The sequence below is a fragment of the Somniosus microcephalus genome, chromosome 14, assembly GCF_052327205.1.
Source record: "Somniosus microcephalus isolate GS21.2 chromosome 14, FLI_Smic_1.0, whole genome shotgun sequence".
NCBI classification, from domain to species: domain Eukaryota; kingdom Metazoa; phylum Chordata; class Chondrichthyes; order Squaliformes; family Somniosidae; genus Somniosus; species Somniosus microcephalus.
In genome coordinates, this window is record NC_141000.1 from 96,732,841 (window position 1) to 96,752,370 (window position 19,530).

The 19,530-nt window shown below is 40.3% G+C and overlaps 1 protein-coding gene across 1 annotated transcript in view; it reads left to right on the forward strand.

The window, feature by feature from the left end:
* Positions 1-4,405: 4,405 nt before the first annotated feature.
* LOC147107738 (T-box transcription factor TBX19-like) overlaps positions 4,406-19,530 on the forward strand; it is a 62,295-nt gene continuing 47,170 nt past the window's right edge. Inside the window, exons 1-2 of the mRNA XM_086006076.1 lie at positions 4,406-4,590; positions 16,360-16,624. Of these exons, the coding sequence (XP_085862202.1) occupies positions 4,406-4,590; positions 16,360-16,624 (450 nt within the window). The remainder of the gene's footprint in view (positions 4,591-16,359; positions 16,625-19,530) is intronic.

Here is a 19,530-nt window from a genome sequence, read left to right on the forward strand (position 1 = left end):
AGTCACTTTTGGGTACCTCTGTTTTAACTATACGTGGTGTAATGTCCAATAAATAAATTCTGATTACTGGAGTTATTTTTAACTGTTTATTTGTAAAGAGTACAAATAATAATACAGCAGAGATTACAAATTGCAATGCCAGCAGTAATGAAGAATTTTCAAAAACAAATCAGAAAACAGCCAAACATTCAACTATTAAATATTAACTATTTATCCTTTGAACACTTGTTTCAAAGGATACACAAACAATATACTTATAACCCAGAAACCATAACAACAGTAATTAGCACTCACACTACATCTGGCTCCACCAGAACCAAACCACAAAGAGATTTAGTGCACCACTAAAGCTGTCTTAATTATCTGTTTATAATTAATTTTAATTAATTCTTTGACAGGCTAATTTTAATGTATGGTGTCAACATTTTGAAGATTCATGGAGTATGAATCTGCTTCAGACCAAAATTATTCTATAACTTTGTTGGGTATGAGTTATCAGATCAGCCCTCTTGTGGGATATATATCCTATCCACTTGTCTTCATAGTGTGTCCTCTACTTACATCATGTTAACTAATAACTGATTGCAACTTTTTGTGGAAATCTTAGGCATTACTGAAAGTGTAAGATAACTTCTCCCAGATTGATATAGTATGTGGCACATTCGGCATTAAATTTTACAAAATGTGTAAACAAATATTATGTACTGGATCTTTATATTGACTTATGTTCCACCTCAACATTGGCATTTATCTGAGTTATATTATCTTCTGTGACCTAGAAAATGGGATTGAACCCCCCAAATCCCAGGGGTTTTGTTCCTCCATTGTAATGCACTATAGAGTCAGATCACAAAAGTGAGAATATAACTGAAACCATAGGATTTGGGATTTGGGATAACTTTCTTCAGCCATCTTCAACTGAAATCCATCAGTCGCAACATTGGCTGAGATTGTCTCCTGTGCGCAGCTTAATTCAGTAGTGAATTATCTAGCTAGTATAAACTTGTACTGCCATAAACTGAGATAATACATTTCAAAAAATAGGTACTAATATTTACTATCAAGCAATGTACTGTTATATCATGTGTACCTCGCCTTTATGTATCACTACTGTATCATTCCTAGCTATCTGTTATTTTATCCCTGCACAATGATAAATGAAGGAGGATAAATGGGTAGGATGCCATGAGTAGCTGAATATGGAAATAAAAGTTTGATGATTGAAGCAATTGATGAATGGCACATTCTCAGCTAGTTCTGTACAGATGGTTATGTTATATGATATATTAGCATTAGAGCTGCCCAGCAATAAGATGCAAATCATATTTGGATAAAGGTGTAGTAATTACTTTCTGGCCAAACAACACCAACGCCACATTATGCACGGAAAATGGAGCAAAAAGGAAACACGTTTCCCAAAGCATTACCAGTGTGTACATTACCAAAGAAATACCAAGAGAGCCTGAAATCAGCCTTTATGATTCTGCACCTGACTCAATCATGTTCTGACGAAAGTTCATCGACCTGAAACGTTAACTCTTGTTCCTCTCTCCACAGATGTTGCCTGACCTGCTGAGTGTCTCCAGCATTTGTTCTTTTTATTTCAATCATGTGTTTATTGATTGCTAATGTTTTCCCTTCACTCAGTATTAATACTTTTGCATTACTTCCCAGAGATCAACTACTCCAATGCTGTTGAAGACGATCAGAATACAGAGGCGAATACTTGCTGATGTTCCCGAGTGGGTTTTTTTTTTGAAGCTTGATGAGTTTCTTTTAAATCGCGTTTCGCGTGTGTTCTTTTCATAATCTCCTAGCCTTTGTAAAACATAATGAAGAACTGCTGGTACAAAGGGTCGTTAATGGGGCAGAGCCGTGTTAGAAAGGCAAAGTAATCACAGGTGACCCGGAGAGAAAGAATAACGGTGAAAACGAACACCAAAGTCAGAAAATTAAAAAATAAATCACCAGATGCTCTTTTAATGACCCGGCGACAGATAATTAAAAAAGGAATCATACACGTGCGCGCTGCAAATGCCATATCGAATTAGCATAAGCTAATATTATAGTACAAACTATATTAATACAAACTGGTAAATAATCAACTAACGCGTATTCTAATTTACACTTGTTAATAGTCCTATTGTGTCGATTCTTTTGAAATTATGAATAGGTAATACTTCTATTACATATAATCGCGGTATTAAACTCAATATTGGAGTTTGAAATGAATAGTAATGTTGGCCATCGGTGATCTAAAACACGAAGAAGCAATGAACGAAAGCTGCAGGAGAGTTTAATTTTCTCTACAGTAAAAATGCGAAAGTTAAAATATCATTCACTCGTGCAGCGAAAGGCAAGGGGCTATTTATAAAATGATATCGCTGAGTAAACTTCATAGAGCTGGACTGAGGGAATAACAAGTAACGGTGGGTAAACTGACAGGAAATGATGGGTCGGGAAATACAGCAAGTTCCAAAGCCTCCGACAAACAAAGTACAACCGGATAAGAAAGGAAACAACTTAAAGCTGCACCTGAGGGCAGAGGCTTTTCTTTTTCTCATATACAATCAAACATACGATACAACCGTCGTCGTCTGAAATTATCAAAAGTCGCAATGAGCAGAGGAGAATCGTGTGAGCAACAAGGTGCGATTTACTTCCCGTATAAAATCAGTAACTAAACCCGCACAGACAGAAGCACACTGGCAGAAAGCGTAGCTCGTACAAAGAAAGGGCGAATGTTCAATTCAGTACGGTTCCCTTTAGGGGCCTGGGAAACAACGATTCACAATCTATTAAATTACATTCATAAACACGTTGGCTGAATTGAAATGATTAGTGATTATAAAGAAAATATCGCAGTTGGGTGCACAGAAAAAATACCCAATTATCGTTCCCCAGTTTTAACCTGCAAGATACCACCATATGTATATATTTTTGTCAATGTTACATATTAGCATTGCACAAGTCTTTACATTATGTCTTGAGTGATTAGTACACGAGGTCATACAGTTTGCCTCAGACAACCCGGCAGATTAAGATTTATATGTGTGAGTGTGCAAACGCTAGCTAAACATGTTTTATACTTCAGATTTGTTTCAACTTAATTAAACGACAGACAAGACAATATAACTGCACCTATTTCCGGACGGATCTGTGCAGTGAATAGTCCTGAAAACTCCACTTTATCAAGTAACTGCACATATTGCTTGCGGCAAACTTAATCGCACATGAATCAGACCGCAAAAGCGACAAGAAATTAGGTTTGGAGTATTTGGGTTTGGTGATATTGTGGGAAATTGTCAATGATTGTGATCATTAGGAATTCTTCTCATTGTTTGTTTATCTGGAATGTGTCTGACCATTTCATTGTCTTTTATGCCGCCGCTTTCCTCTAATCTAGTTTAGTTAATATGAACCTGGAGGGTTGAAATATTAATAACGGTGTAATATTCTGAACAGAGTGGGCTTTCTTTAGTGAAATTGTGTCACTGAAGTAGTTTGTGGCACCCGATTTTTCGACGTTATGTTGATCACAATAACGGCTGGCAACAAAGTCCTTCCTGTATATATCGTTCTTCGTTTAGGGTCAAACACGATAACATATGGAATTAAGTACCTATGGATGTAGACAAATATGTCTTATTTATGGCAATGCGACAACATCCACCAGTGTTTTTATGTGAAGGGCTGTCTGTATGTATAGGATGTATTCATGTATTATACTCGTACAGTCTATGTGTAATATATAAAGGGGCCACACTCTACAGCAGTGCAATAACATAAAGTCAAATAAAGATAATTCTAAATTACTCATAACTTTACAGAAATGAAAGTCACTGGAAGGTTACAAACCAAAAGAATTAAAATGTGTAAATAAAGTTTTAAAAAAACTATCTTCATCCCAAAATAATCGTCATCTTCAATTATTATTCATTAAAAAAATTATTTGAGGAAAAAGTGCACTCGATACTTTAGAGGTATTGTTTTTAAATATATATATAGCTGCAGACCCTTTAGCTATACTTTAAAATAACATACAGCTTTAATTTTAAAAAATCGTACATCCCTGCTGGGGACTAATTGAGAATGGTGAGCTCATTATAATGGCAGTGTGTAACAGATTGCTGCACCCGGACTACATAGAAAAGAACGAAATGGAGAATTTGTGATCAGCTGTCTGTGCAGCCGCTGACATTAATACAAAGAAACCAATAGCAATTCGGGCGAACGTCATGTGACAGGAGAAGCCAATTCGTGTAAAGTTTATTTTTAATCATCATCCAATGGTAGGCTTGACTTTTAATCGGAATGCTCAGTGCACTAGTCGCAGTGTTAGATTGTCTTGTTTTAGTTTTTTAATTTATTTCGGCTTGGCGTCTAAGAGTCTTGCCAGGCCAAGATGAATGAGACTGAGGGTAAGAGCAATATGGCTCGTTTGCTCAACGCTGTTGAGTGTGGGCTGGTGGCAGGCAGTGAGAAGGGGGATCCCACCGAAAAGCAATTGAAAGTCACTTTGGAAGATGCAAATCTCTGGCAAAAATTCAAAGCAGTCACCAACGAAATGATTGTCACCAAGACTGGAAGGTTAGTAACTTGTAGGAAAAAGCTAAAAAAAGATGGAATGGTTATATACCATACATACATATAAATATTTCTGATCTCACAAGGGTTCCAGATGTTTTGAATTGCTGTAATAAGATACATTCATAGTGAAATGGTGCTCTTGAAATTACTATTAATAACGCATTGTTTTGAATAATTAATAACACATATTCAATAGGCAAATTTCCATCGAGCATGGCACAAAAATATTGCTAAGAAATGCATTAGGATTGAGTATGCATTCTACAATGTTCACGTTCTGTATTCAGATAACATTGTTGTGTAATGTTACATTTCTGCTTTTTCCCTCAAAAGCTCCTCTCATGATTGGATTTTTTTATTTGATTGACATTTTGTTCATTGTATTTTTGTTCTGTGTGTTTGTCCATTAAAACAAGAAAAGCTGTAGAAGCAATGAGACTATTTCCATAAATTATGTTTTCACTCCTGTATATAAAGAATTTCCTTTCTTTTAATCTGAGATCATAATAGGCCTCAGTTTCTGTTTACTTCTCTTCTTAGCCCCTTTATTTCTCTTCGGTCAGTTTTCTTTCCTAACTCTCCTTGTGATTTCTGTATTTCTTTTCTTCTGGTTATTGGTTTTCTCTTTGATCTGCTTCTTGTCATTTCTTCCTCTTCATCTGTTCCTCTTGTTAATTTTACTTTTTATATTTTTACTTTCTTTCAGTCCCTGATTCTCTGCCTCCCAAGTGCCAAGATAAGCAGCACTTGAACACTGCAATGTTAATGGCTATTAAGCTTCCCTGTGAAAATACACAATTCGGTATATTTTTTCTGTGAATCTGGTTGGCACTGATTGTGTAGTTTCCATGAGCACTGAAAATATCACAGATCAGCAGTTCTCTGGGTTTTCTTGACTGTAACCACTTTTTGACTAACATCCTTAAAATACTGAAACCTTTTGTCCTTTTTATCGATAAATTTGATTGCCAAGGTTTGCTGGTGCTTGTCTCACCTGTTTCTAATTTCTATTAATATGGCAGGTCAGATATTCATATTGGCCACCTTAATAATGCCCCATTTTTCAATAAAATTATATTTCACAGTTTAAAAAGTGGTGTTTGTAATGTCATACAGCACAGAAGGAGGCTATTCAGCCCATCCTGTCTGTGCTGGTTGTTTGGTAGAGCTATCCAATTAGTCCACTCTGCTTGCTCTTTCCCTGTAGCCCTACGATTTTTTTCCCCTTCAAGTATTTATCCAAGTCCCTTTTGAAAGTTGCTATTGAATTTGCTTCCACCACCCTTTCAGGCAGTGCATTCTAGATCATAACATGTCATTACAAAAACAGTAGAAAACATTAAACGAACTCATCTATGGAATGAGTACTTTGAGGAATTGCAGGCAAAAATAACAAAGCAAATATTTTAGCTGTAGGCTATTGGCATGACCTCAATGGAAAAGTGACATAGAAACTAATTTCAAAATTAAGAGAAATGTGAAGCCTTGAATTAAATCTACCAAACACTAAATTCCCTTGCAATACAATAAGATTGAGGTGACCTGATTATTTGTATCTCCTTCTTTGACTATTTTATAAGAAGTAACCATAATATGGCACATAAGTTGGTGCGTTGCAAAGTAGTAACACAGTGAGAAATTGTGATGAGACCCTAAGATGCAAATGTGAAATTCAAACAGTTCATCAATGTCTTCAATGTTCTCGAAATATACTCCAACCTTTTCTATTCCATGTAATATATACAGATGGAGTTTGTGTAAGGTGGTTTTATTCCATTTTCAGGATTTCAATGTTGGTGGCAGCAGTTATCATGTTGGACAATGATGGATCATGTGAATGCTGCATATGATTTGATCAAAGTGCTACTGCAGCCAGATTAGGTTTTATTCCACTGCATGTTAAAGGAGAATAAACTACCCCACACTTATTACATCTTGAAGCAAAGTATGTGATCTCTGTAACATTAAATTCTCAAACTGAACCCCATTTTAATTTGTAAAAATGTTTTTCTATTTATTGACGAAAGAAAGAGTTGCATTTATAAAACAACTCTTGCATCAAAATGTCTCATAACAGATATGTAACGAATTACTTTGAAGTGCCGTGACCATTTTTGCATAGGTAAATATATTAATTCTGTTGTAATACTTGAACTAATGTTTTGATTACTTTTTTGTGATATTAATTTTGAAGTAACTTTCCTCCTTTTTTCCCTGTGATTCTAACCTTTTTCTTCCCCCATCAACTTAGAACGATGACTCCACAACTGAGACTCGGTAACTGAGAGAGTGGGTACATGGTCTGCTCTTAGGCTGCTGCCATGTAGGCAGCTTAGCTGGTTACTAAAAATCGGAAGTTTGTTCCCAGTGTGAGTTTTCCATCGGATTTTAACAGTTTGGAAAAATTATGCTATGTCTGCTGCTGGTAAAGGTAGTGTATAAATGGGTGGCAAAATAGAGCAGTACTTGTGAACTGGCTCACTTGTGGGTGCCTGAATATTGACAGAAAATGAGCAATGTACGTGAAGGGAGGCTTGTGCAATGCAATGACAGCATGCACAACCAAAAGAGGTGCACCTTTTGCACCCTTGATGGCAGTGCTGTCTCTAATGGCAGCATAAGCGGCATGCTTCTCTCGGTCATTGGTGGAGACAGTCATGTTTTTGGCTGTCGAGTGAGCTGAATGGCTGAAGGGCTCATTTCTACCCCTTTCTGACCAGTGAATGGCTGTGACCCTGGTAGCAGTTATGGCTCATTTCATGATGACCTATAGTTCCATCATTATTTGAAGAGACAGGAAGACTGGACAGAATACCTCCTTGTGGATTAATGATGTCTCCTTCAGCCCAAGCTCCTGACCCCCTTTGAGACGACATCCATGAACAAAAGCTGAAGAGCGATACAATGAAGGACACATTGCATCAGGATCATGGTTAAACGTGCCATCTGAATGTTGTAACCAAGTTCAACCGGGTTGGTGTAGTTGTTTGGATAGATGAGGCAGGCAGTTACACCCATTAAGGTCGCAAAAGATGATTGTATAGCAAAGTTGTGCAATAGGCAACAGATTACAAAGAGGCATCAGCATGAAGCAAGTAGCCCAGGGACAATCGCTGGCAGGAGAGTTCACTGAGACACAGCCAGAAGATGTACCTGCTGAGCCCATACATGCTAGCTGTCCGTTTTTACACAGACACTCAACATTTGGGACCATGCCTGTTCTTGCTGTTTGAGTTTGTGGTTAAATTAGTGGACAGTGTAAACTCCTCCACCCTTCATTCCACTCCTATCCAAGTTCAGTGGCTAACACACTGACTGGTCCCAATCCTGCTCTTTATGCGCTCCAGCACTATTGGCTCCAATTGCCACTTCTGTATACTGAAGGTGAAAACTTTATTTCTTCCCCATCCCCACCCCACCCTTAACATTTCTAAATCTATTACTACAAAAATTGCACTTTTGTGTATTCCAGTTTTTTCCCATAATGATGCAACTGATGGAATCATAGAATAGTACAGCAGAGAAGGAGGCCATTCAGCCCATCAAGTCTATGCTGGCACTTTCGAAGAGCAACCCAGTTAGTCCCACTCCCCTGCAATTTTTTCTCCTTCAAGTATTTATCCAATTCCCTTTTGAAGGCTACTATTGAATCTGTATCCGCCACCCTATCAGGCAGTGCATTCCAAATCAGTGCATAAAAAGTTTTTTCTCATGTTGCCTCTGGTTCCTTTGCTAATCACTTTATATCTGTGCCCTCTAGTTATCGACCCTTCAGCCATTGGAAACAGTTTCTCTTTATTTTCTCTATCTAAACCATTCATGATTTTAAACGCCTCTATCAAATCTCCTCTTAGCCTTCTCTGCTCCAAGGAGAACAACCCCAGCTTCTCCAATCTATCCATGTAACTGTAATCCCTCATCCCTGGAACCATTCTCGTAAATCTCTTCTGTACTCTCTCCAAAGTCTTCATGTCCTTCCTAAAGTGTGGTGTCTAGAATTGGACACAATACTCCAGCTGGGGCTGAACGAGTGTTTTATATAAGTTAAGCATAACTTCCTGGCTTTTGTATTCTGTGGCTCTATTTATAAAGCCCAGGATCTCATATGCTTTATTAACTGCTTTACTAACCTGTCCTGCCACCTTCAAAGATTTGTGCACAAACACCCCCAGGTCTCTCTGTTCTTGCACCCCCTTTAAAATTGTATCATTTAGTATATATGGTCTCTCCTCATTCTGTCTACAAAAAATGATCACCTCACACTTTTCTGCATTGAATTTCATAAGTCCACCCAGTCCACCAGCCTGTCTGTCTTCTCTTGAAGTCTCTTACTATCTTCCTCACTGTTTACTACACTTCCAGGTTTCATGTCATCTGCAAATTTCAAAATTGTGCCCTAGTCCAAGTCATTAATGTGTATCAAAAACAGCAGTGGTCCTAGTATTGAACCTTGGCAATGCCACTGTATACCTCCCGCCAGTCTGAAAAACACGCATTCACCACAACTCTGTTTTCTATCCCTTAGCAAATTTTGTATCCATGCTGCAACTTTTTTTTTCATTCACGGGATGTGGGCATCGCTGTAAGGCCAGCATTTATTGTCCATCCCTAATTGCCCTTGAGAAGGTGGTGTTGAGCTGCCTTCTTGAACTGCTGCAGTCCGTGTGGTGAAGGAGGGAGTTCCAGAGTAGGACCCAGTGACAATGAAGGAAAGGCCGATATGTTTCCAAGTTAGGATGGTGTGTGACTTGGAGGGGAACTTGGAGGTGGTGGTGTTCCTATGCGGCTGTTGCCCTTGTCCTTCTAGGTGGTAGAGGTCGCAGGTTTGGGAGGTATGTCGAAGATCCTTGGTGAGTTGCTGCAATGCATCTTGTAGATGGTACACCCTGCAGCCATGGTGTGCCGGTGGTGGAGGGAGTGAATGTTTAAGGTGGTAGATGGGGTGCCAATCAAGCGGGCTGCTTTGTCTTGGATGGTGTCTGGCTTCTTGAGTGTTGTTGGAGCTGCACTCATCCAGGCAAGTGGAGAGTATTCCATCACACTCCTGACTTGTGCCTTGTAGATGGTGGAAAGACTTTAGGGAGTCAGGAGGTGAGTCGCTCGCCGCAGAAAGCCACAGCTTCTGACTTGCTCTTGTAGCAACAGTATTTGTGGCTGGTCCAATTAAGTTTCTGGTCAATGGTGACCAGAATGTTGATGGTGGGGGATTCCACGATAGTAATGCCATTGAATGTCAAGGAGAGGTAGTTAGACTCTCTTTTGTTGGAGATAGTCATTGCCTGACACTTGTGTGGTGCGAATGTTACTTGCCACTTATCAGCCCAAGCCTGAATGTTGTCCAGGTCTTGCTGCATGTGGGCATGGACTGCTTCATTATCTGAGGAGTTGCAAATTGAACTGAAAACTGTGATGTTGGCTTTTGGAGGGTTCTCTGACTGTTTGTTTGTTATTTGAAGATGTTCATCAGCTTTTCCAAATTTTATAGGTTGGAATGTAGATCTATGTATGTATAATGTGAGTTATCAGTAGTATTCATAACTTAGAAATTATGGGGGAAAAATTCGGTTTATTTTCGCCTCCCATTAGCACCCTAAGAGGGCGCTAATGGGGCGCAGAGCAACTAGCGCCCGGGTGCGGCGATGTTTACGCCGCTCGCGAAATTGACCAGACATTTTGCGGCTGCGCTAAACACCACCGCCATGATCTTCTGCGCCCGCAGATCGTGACATCAGTCGAGCGTGTAACGCCCCGGTAGCGCTCTGGACTGGATATTGAGTGGCGCCCCCTGCCTTACCGCCTGCCGATAGCAATGACAGGTTGAGGGGAGCATTTTGCAGTCGGGAAGGGACTGGGGGAGCGCTATTTAAAGGCGACCGCTTCCTGCCTTTTTTTGTCAGCGACATTTTTGCACCACGCATTCTGAGAGAGAGAGAGATTCTGAGAGCGAGACTTCCGGAGAGATTCAATGCTGTGTGAAGGAGCTTTGGGTACTGAGCAGTACTTTGCAGGTTCATTTTGATTTGATCTTCCTTGCATCGATTTAGAAGAGACTATGGGGGCTGCACTCTGAGCTCCTTCCCATGGCCTCTCCATTGTTCTTTCCAGCAGAATTGATGTACAGGTCTCTCCAGGCCGAGATTCAAGGCTGCAATGAGCAGGGTGTGGATGGAGAGCAAGGTCAACCCTCCCCTTTAAGAACTGGCCGGCGCCAGTGTGTCTGTGTTCCATTGCTGACTGACATCACATGAGCTTCGCCAGCACTTTGAGGTTGTGCCTCGCTCCTCGGTGTTAGCGCCTTAAGAGAGGTGTGTAGCGCTTGATTTAGCGCTCCAATCACCTCCAGGGGCGATAGAAGCCAAGTTTGCAGACGGAGGCGATAATTAGCAGCAGGTGCTAAACTTTGCGGCCAGCCGATAATTGCGCCCCAAACGGGGCGATACCGAATTTCTCCCCCATAGGGTCCTAGTTAGAAGGGCAAGTAGAATCATCTTTTGATTGGGGTGGGAGTTGAAGAGATTGCACAAGACAGGTGTAAGTTTGGATGCACACATCTTTACTGATCTTTTCCACTATGGATTTTTTAAAAAGTCATAAACACATTTTAAAAACAAAGCATTTGTAGATTGGTTAAAAATACTGCTCAGGGGAAAATATTGGCTTTTGAGGAGAAAGGGAGAGATACCATTTTGAGTAAGTATCTTCTTGCAGTTCAGAGGATCAACAGGTCTGGCAGAGATAAAAATTGATGTTGGTCATAATGGCCAAAAAGAATGAAGCAGTGAATGAATTTTTTGTCAAGGTTATTGATATTTGTGTTGGAAAAGCAAAGTGTGCAAAAAAGCCCCCTTTCTTCATCATAGAAGATAGGTGAAAAAGAGGATTTATCAAAGTTACAAGATTCAACCTTGGCAAGGGACTAGCAGGAATGGAAGATGTAGGAGTAATAAGGGGAAGAAATAATTTGTATTTATATAGCAACTTTCATGTCCTTAGTGGCCACTGTTGCTATGTAGGTAAATATGGCACCTAATTTATACACAGTAAGGTTACACAAACAGCAATGAGATAAATGATCAGTTATTCTGTTTTTGTGGTGTTGGTTGAGGGGTAGATGTTGGCCAGAACAACTATTCTTCAAATAGCTATGAGATCATTTACATCATCTGAACAGGCAGGCAGGGCCTTGGTTTAACATCTCATCCAAAAGACAGCATATCCAGCAATTTAGCCTCCCCCAATTCTGCACAAAGTGTCAGCCCAGAGTATGTTCTGTAGACCCTGGAGTGGGCTTGAACCCATGTCTTTCTCACTTAGAGTCAAGTGTGCTACAACTGAACCAAGCTGCTAGCGGTTAATTTTTTTTCAATAAAGATGCACTTAGCTGCTCTAACAGTGGGCATATAGAGATAAGAACCAACGATAAAGTTGGCTACTTAACCTTTGGATTGATCAAGAAACCAGATGTAATAGACAGAATTTTTACGAGAGGTACCAGAAAAACAAGCTTGATTGAACCAAATATTAGTTACTTGACTCGCACAGGTGGAAGAGTCAAAAAAGTGAAAGCACCAATTGGATCAAGGAAAAATCAGGCAAGAATTTTCAAACGGCCATCCCAGCTGGCTGACTAAAGGGTTGGATTTGAAGAATTAACACACATCACACAGTGCTTTGCACAACAAAAGTGCATATTGTGAATTTAGGTGTGCAGGCCAGTGCACCATGCACAATTTTCAATTTACAACAGTGATTCCACTTCAAAAGTACTTCATTGGCTGTAAAGCGCTTTGAGACGTCCAGTGGTCGTGAAAGGCGCTATATAAATGCAAGTATTCCAGGTCTTCCTTTCATTATAATTAATGGACAGAAAATCATGACCTCCACATCTCTGTTTGCAAAATGCACTGCTGTCAATCAAAGCTCTGTACCAGGAGAGCTAATTTTTTTAATTTACCCCATTGTGCAAAGCATGATGGAATTAGTTTATCCAATGTGGCACACAGTAGAGATCGGAGATTCTTAGCCAGTCTGTGCTCGAATGGAACCCAGTTCCTATCAGTGAGGGGACAGTGTGCTAATTCACAGCACAGCCTAGTCCTCATAAATAATCGTTTGAATTCTGAAGGACATTTTTTTTTTAGTTTTAGAGAGCCAGTGGTTTACAACATGTATCCTTTATATTTAAAAAAAGCAAATTGCAGTCTGTGCCAAAATGATTTTCTAAACCAAAAACAATGCTAAATGCAGAAATGTATTGGATGAACATTTCTGTTAGACTATTGAGGATACATTAAGTGAAGGTTGACATATTTTCTCCCTTTTTAATGCACTCCCAGGAAAGCACCAATTTATTCTGTGCATTTTGTATGAGATGGGCTGTGTTGCACCTGACATCGAACTAAAGAACCAGTATATACTTGTGATCATGCTGTGGAGCTACTAGCCAAGCACTTATCGAGCTGGAATCTTCAAAACGTTTCTAATTTTGTTGTGCATAGTGGAACAGTCTAGTGCTTTTGTTCCGAATGGCTCCGCTGAAAATGTGGGAAACCCAGTTGGAGTGATTTTCAACTGACTCCTGTCCCATTGCCATTGGAAAATGGGGAGTCTAGCAGTTGAAAATTGAGAAAATTGGCCCACCCATCGTGATTTTCAGGCGGGCCTTGAAATGGGTGATTAGCAATTCTGGCCATAACAGGCGGGAGCCTTACTAAAATCTTTAAATTCGGGTCCTATGTCAGTTGTAGGACTCTACAAAATGATGCCATTTTCATGTAAGAATGCATGCTCCGTTTGTTGATACTGGGCATCAAGCAGCCTAACCTTAAAGGGACCACTGGAGGCCGCTCAGAAAACTGATTTTTATAAGGCCGGGGAGGAGCATTGAGGTCTGCTGCTGGCCTATTGGTGCTCCAGATTCCCTCCTTCCCTGTCCTAGGGCCTGACTTCTGGCAGTTCCATGGAGGTATCGCTGCATTCTCCGTGCCGCCACCTCACCCCCGAGCTGCCTGTGCGTGCTCCCTGAGTACTGGCTCTTTGCCCAAAATATTTAGATGAAGCCCAACCACGAAAATGATTCTGGCCTCTTGCAGGAGCCATCAGGCGGGTGTAGCGCACATCCTCCCCACCACCCACCCAATCTGTGCTCCATTTGAAAATCGTCCCCAATGTAACTAGAAGGTACTACATTCATTTGGCTCCATAAATGTAACACTTCTGCTTTTTGCAAATAAAACATTGTAGCCCATGCTAAAATTATTGTTAACGAGAGTATGTTTTGCTGTCCATTTTATTACCAGCTTCAATATACCTGGAATGGGTTAATAATTTTTTTAGACTGAGTAGAAAATCACTGAGTGCATCTAAAGGCATTTTGTATTATCAGTGCAACTTTTTCAATATAATGCAAAGAAAATGTAATTCAGATGTACCTCTTGAGTCTTAAAAGCTCAGGTACATTTTCTTGATAGATTAAAAATGTTGCACTAAAAGTAATAAAGGAATGAAGCATTCAAATATTACTGTATTGAATGGAATATGTGGTGCAAGAGGAATAATTACAGTTTTGCTTTGCCTTTTTTGCTAAACATTGGAACATTATGTAACAGGACATAGGGCATATAGAACATATTTTGTGGCCAGCGGTGAAGGGATGGCGCTCGCCACTGACCTCGAAGAAAGCTGCCCACAAAGATTTAGCAGGCTCTGTGGCATCAATTTCCCCTATTATGATCATTTCATTCTGGTGCCAGCTATAGGGGATCTGTGGCATCCAGGAACAGTGAAGTCATCAAGCTGACTGAGCAGCCAACCAGATTGAAGAATTCTCACAGACAGCAAACCAGGAAGTTAAAAGCACTTTTTAATCATTTTACAGAGAGCAAAATAAAGATTGGGATATACACATGGGATTAAGATAGAAGCAAAAAATCATAAACTTTTTTAAAAATTAAAAAATGATTTTTATTATATTTTAATAAATCATGGCATTTTTATCAGGAAATGGAGGGAATGACATTCCACACTGCTAAAATTAGTTTTTCAGAGCCAGAGAGGTTGTTCAGCAGTAATTATAACTTAGTACGCCATTTAAAAACTCAGTTACACCTCTTTGAACAAGGCTTAACTTTTTCAGAATAGTGCGTAAAAAGTTGTAGTTCACATCAAATCACTGATTCTGTGTTGATTGCACCTGCGAAGACTGCAACAGTGCACTCTGTGGAGGAGCAGGGTGTTACTGACAGCAACTTCTGGATTTCCCTGTTTAACTGTGCCTGTGCGGACGCCTTAAGTTGCTGTCAGTTTTACACAGTAATGATGGCAAATGCGTCATTACAACCGCAAATTCCGGGCCATTAAAATAACTTTTGCAGCTTGACACTGTGAACTGCATGGGTTTTCAGAGACTGGTGCCTCAGTATTACTACATCGCTACCATAAAAAGGATAGTATGAAGTCAAGAATACTAAAACCTGAATCATAATATTTTAGCGTACACCTTTGATAAAAAAACAACTGAGAATTAATGTGGATCAATGTTAGATTCCATACATCATGTAAAGAAGCCGCCAGTGAAACAGAATACTGCAAGTAATTGGTTAACACTGCAATGCCAAACCGCTTTAGGCTGTTGTAGCTGCTGGTACAGGCTAGTTATAGTACCATTTATTTCTTGTGCTCATTTCAGGAAAGAAATGACACATCACAACCTGTAAATGCATCTGAGGGACTATATATAATTTGAATAATTGTAGCCCATTGAAAAATAAAATACAATAACAATATTAGCTGAATATCAGCAAATTTAGTAAATTTCAGCAGTCCTTTTTAAGAATATGTTAACTCTGTGCACACAATCATTCATAATCCTACGTCAATGGATTATAAAGTTCTACTCGTCAGCTCTGCCTTCTCCTGTGAAGATCTGCTGTATTGCAGAAAGGTAACTGATACCTGGACATTCTTGACAACACGTAGCTTAGGCACCCAGTCATGGTGTTTGTGACCTGCTCCTATCAGGACAGCCTGTCTTTCTGCAGCCTCCTTGCCACTCTATCTGCATTTGTCTCGGCTACTCCACTGTGCCACATATCTGCGTTATGTGCATTGCCTTTCCTGTTGCTACTGTAATGGCAGCTCTGCACAGTCATTATATCCTCCCTGAAGAGTTTTGGAAGAAAATCTATTCTTAGCAAGAAGAAAGCAGTATTAAGTTAGAGTTAGTTTCCTAGTAGTGAGCATTACACCTGCTCACTACTAGGAGAAATTTTAGGAGATTGGCCAACCATTAGCAACCGCTTCATTAACATTTATGCACTTTCAGCATTTAATATCCATGGTACATCGAACATTTTTCCCCTTGAGTAAAGTATTATGCTGGTAGTTTTATTCATTTGTGTTATATTTAAAACAAAGGGAAAATCTTGTGTTCACTGTGGAGGTGGTGTCGTAATGCTACTGTAGTTCTGAAAGATTAATGCAAAAACTATTCCTTTTCCAAACTAGTTACTCCTCCTCACCACCCCCCTTGCATCTTGCATTTGCTTTTGAATCGATTGCTGAACACTTGTCAATCCATTTAGTTCCTATGTTGCCTATCTGTGTGCTTGGATTAATAGGAAAATTAGCCTCTGTATGTGAATGGTAGCCAGGCCTTTATTTTTGAAAAGGTTATTATGCTTTTTTCCTGGTATTCAGTGCAATTACCATTATGTGCTTCCCGAAAAGGAAAGGTTGATTTTTTTCTCCCCCCTTCTCTCCCTCTTTCAGGCGGATGTTTCCAGTTCTGAAAATAAGTGTATCTGGATTGGATCCAAATGCCATGTATTCATTCCTGCTAGACTTTGTTGCTGCTGATAGTCATCGTTGGAAATACGTGAATGGTGAATGGATTCCAGCTGGCAAACCGGAACCCCTGCCACAGAGCTGTGTTTACATCCACCCAGACTCCCCGAACTTTGGGGCACACTGGATGAAAGCTCCAATCTCTTTCAGTAAAGTCAAGTTAACAAATAAAGTCAACACTGGAGGACAGGTACGGCTTTCTCCTCCCATCTCATTTGCAATAACAAGCAGGGCAATTGGGAAATATCAAGTGTGCATTAATGTAATTATAGCAATCCTCTCGGCCTACTCTACTCATATAGGCTATTGTCTGAAAGGAAACCAAACGTAAACAAGAATAAACAGGTCTAATTGGCACTTTCAGAGTTTAATGGACATCGTGTTTTAGTCGGGGGGGGGGAAAAGGTTTTGCTTGATGCAGCCGAGCAAGCATTAAGAGATCTCCCAATGAGTACAATTTCATGTAAAAACGTTTGTAATGAGTTCAGTCATTTATGTTTTCCTTGGCACAGATTTTCCTAAAATTGACATAAACAAAAGTAAGTGCTTTACGCAAAATTACATAATTAGAGTTGTTTTGTAATTATGAAATTAACTGTGTATCCTTTTTTACAGCCAAAAAACAACAAACCATACTGAAAAATATACAACATATTTATTGGGGGCCAAATCTGTACCATTTTAGTTCTGGGACAAAGTTGCTTTAAAATAATTAACACCCAAGGTATAGTGCTTTTATTCTAGATTAGTGTTGTGTAACATTTTCAATATTTCAAAAGATCACGTGAAGTACCTTTTCTCTTTTACACTCTCTGTTTTAATAGGTTTACTTGTATACATGTAAATCCATTATAACTTTTGCTCATAAATTGGCATTTAATTTTTTTTGTGCTTATCAAGATTGGGTTGTCAGTAATAGAGAACAGAACACCTTTCCATTTTTGTCACTTACTGTCAGCAGCAAGTACTGATCTAACATGGCCAGATGCAAAGTTTAAAAATAAATCTTTAAAAAAAATTGAAGTTTATCGGGATGGAGAATGGCATTTTGCTGGGCAAGATCAGCTGTTACACTGCAGAGCTTACGTCTACCATGTAAGAGTAACTGGCTGCACAGTGTTAGTGATTTCCTTGTAATTATGTTCCAGTGCAGGACTAGGCATTCTCTCCACAGATTGCTTTGTGAGCGGCTGAGCCCACCTAGATTTAAATCTCCTATTTACTATTAAAGAAAGACTTGAAAGACTTGCATTTATATAGCGCCTTTCACGACCACCAGATGTCTGAAAGTGCTTTAAATAAATTAAGTACTTTTTTTGAACTGGAGTTACTGTTGTAATGTGGGGAACGCGGCAGCCAATTTGCGCACAGCAAGGTCCCACAAACAGCAATGTGATAATGACCAGATAATCTGTTTTAGAGTTGTTGGTTGAGGGATAAATATTGGCCACGACACCGGGGATAACTCCCCTGCTCTTCTTCGAAATAGTGTCATGGGACCTTTTACATCCACCTGAGAGAGCAGACGGGGCCTCGGTTTAACGTCTCATCCGAAAGACGGCACCTCTGACAGCGCAGCACTCCCTCAGCTCTGCACTGGAGTGTCAGCCTAGCTTTATGTGCTCAAGTCCCTGAAGTGGGACTTGTTTTTGTTTAATGTTTCCCCAATATTTTTTCCTGAAGGTGCTGACTTATGCCAGTGTACATTTCCTTCAATTCCTCAGGTTGCTCAGTATATCATCTAAATAGCCATTCTTCATGTGAGCTTAAACAGGAATGGGTTGCAGGCTATTTGACCAAGAGGGAAATCACAGCTGAAGTCAAATTATAACTCACTTGAACACCTCTCACACATTCACAGCAACAGCAGTCAATACGCAGCAATCAGGAGAAGGAACCGTTATCGATTTTAACAAGAAGTGTAGAGAGAGAGAATGACTTTCTTGAGATGATAGTGAGGGAGGGGTGTCGGAACTACACTTCAAAAGTACTTTATTGGCTGTGAAGTGCTTTGGGACATCTTAAGGGTATAAAAGGTGCTATATAAAGAAAGACTTTTAAAAAATTTGTTAATGGGATGTGGGCGTCGCTGGCAAGGCCAGCATTTATTGCCCATCCCTAGTTGCCCTTGTGAAGGTGGTGGTGAGCCGCCTTCTTGAACCCCGCAGGCCATGTGGTGAAGGTACTCCCCCAGTGCTGTTAGGGAGGGAGTTGCAGGATTTTGACCCAGCGACGATGAAGGATTGGTGATATACTTCCAAGTCAGGATGGTGTGTGACTTGGAGGGGAACTTGGAGGTGGTGGTGTTCCCATGTGCCTGCTGCCCTTTTCCTTCTAGATGGTAGAGGTCGTGGGTTTGGGAGGTGCTGCCAAAGAAGCCTTGGTGAGTTGCTGCAGTGCATCTTGTAGATGGTACACACTGCAGCCATGGTAGGTGGTGGAGGGAGTGAATGTTTAAGGTGGCGGATGGGGTGCCAATCAAGTGGGCTGCTTTGTCCTGGGTGGTGTCGAGCTTCTTGAGTGTTGTTGGAGCTGCACTCATCCAGGCAAGTGGAGAGTATTCCATCACACTCCTAACTTGTGCCTTGTAGATAGTGTAAAGGATTTGGGGAATTAGGAGGTGAGCCACTCGCCACAGAATAACCAGCCTCTGACCTGCTCTTGTTGCCACAGTATTTATGTGGCTGGTCCAGTTAAGTTTATGGTAAGTGGCGACCCCCAGGATATTGATGGTGGAGGATTTGGCGATGGTAATGCCATTGAATGTCAAGGGGCGGTGGTTAGACGCTCTCTTGTTGGAGATAGTCATTGCCTGGCACTTGTGTGGTGCAAATGTTGCCTGCCATTTACCAGCCCAAGCCTGAATGTCGTCCAGGTCTTGCTGCATGCGGGCATGGACTGCTTCATTATCTGAGGAGTTGCGAATGGAACTGAACACTGTGCAGTCATCCGAACATCCCCACTTCTGACTTTATGATGGAGGGAAGGTCATTGATGAAGCAGCTGAAGATGGTTGGGCCTAGGACACTGCCCTGAGGAACACCTGCAGCGATGTCCTGGGGCTGTGATGATTGACCTCCAACCACCACAACCAAC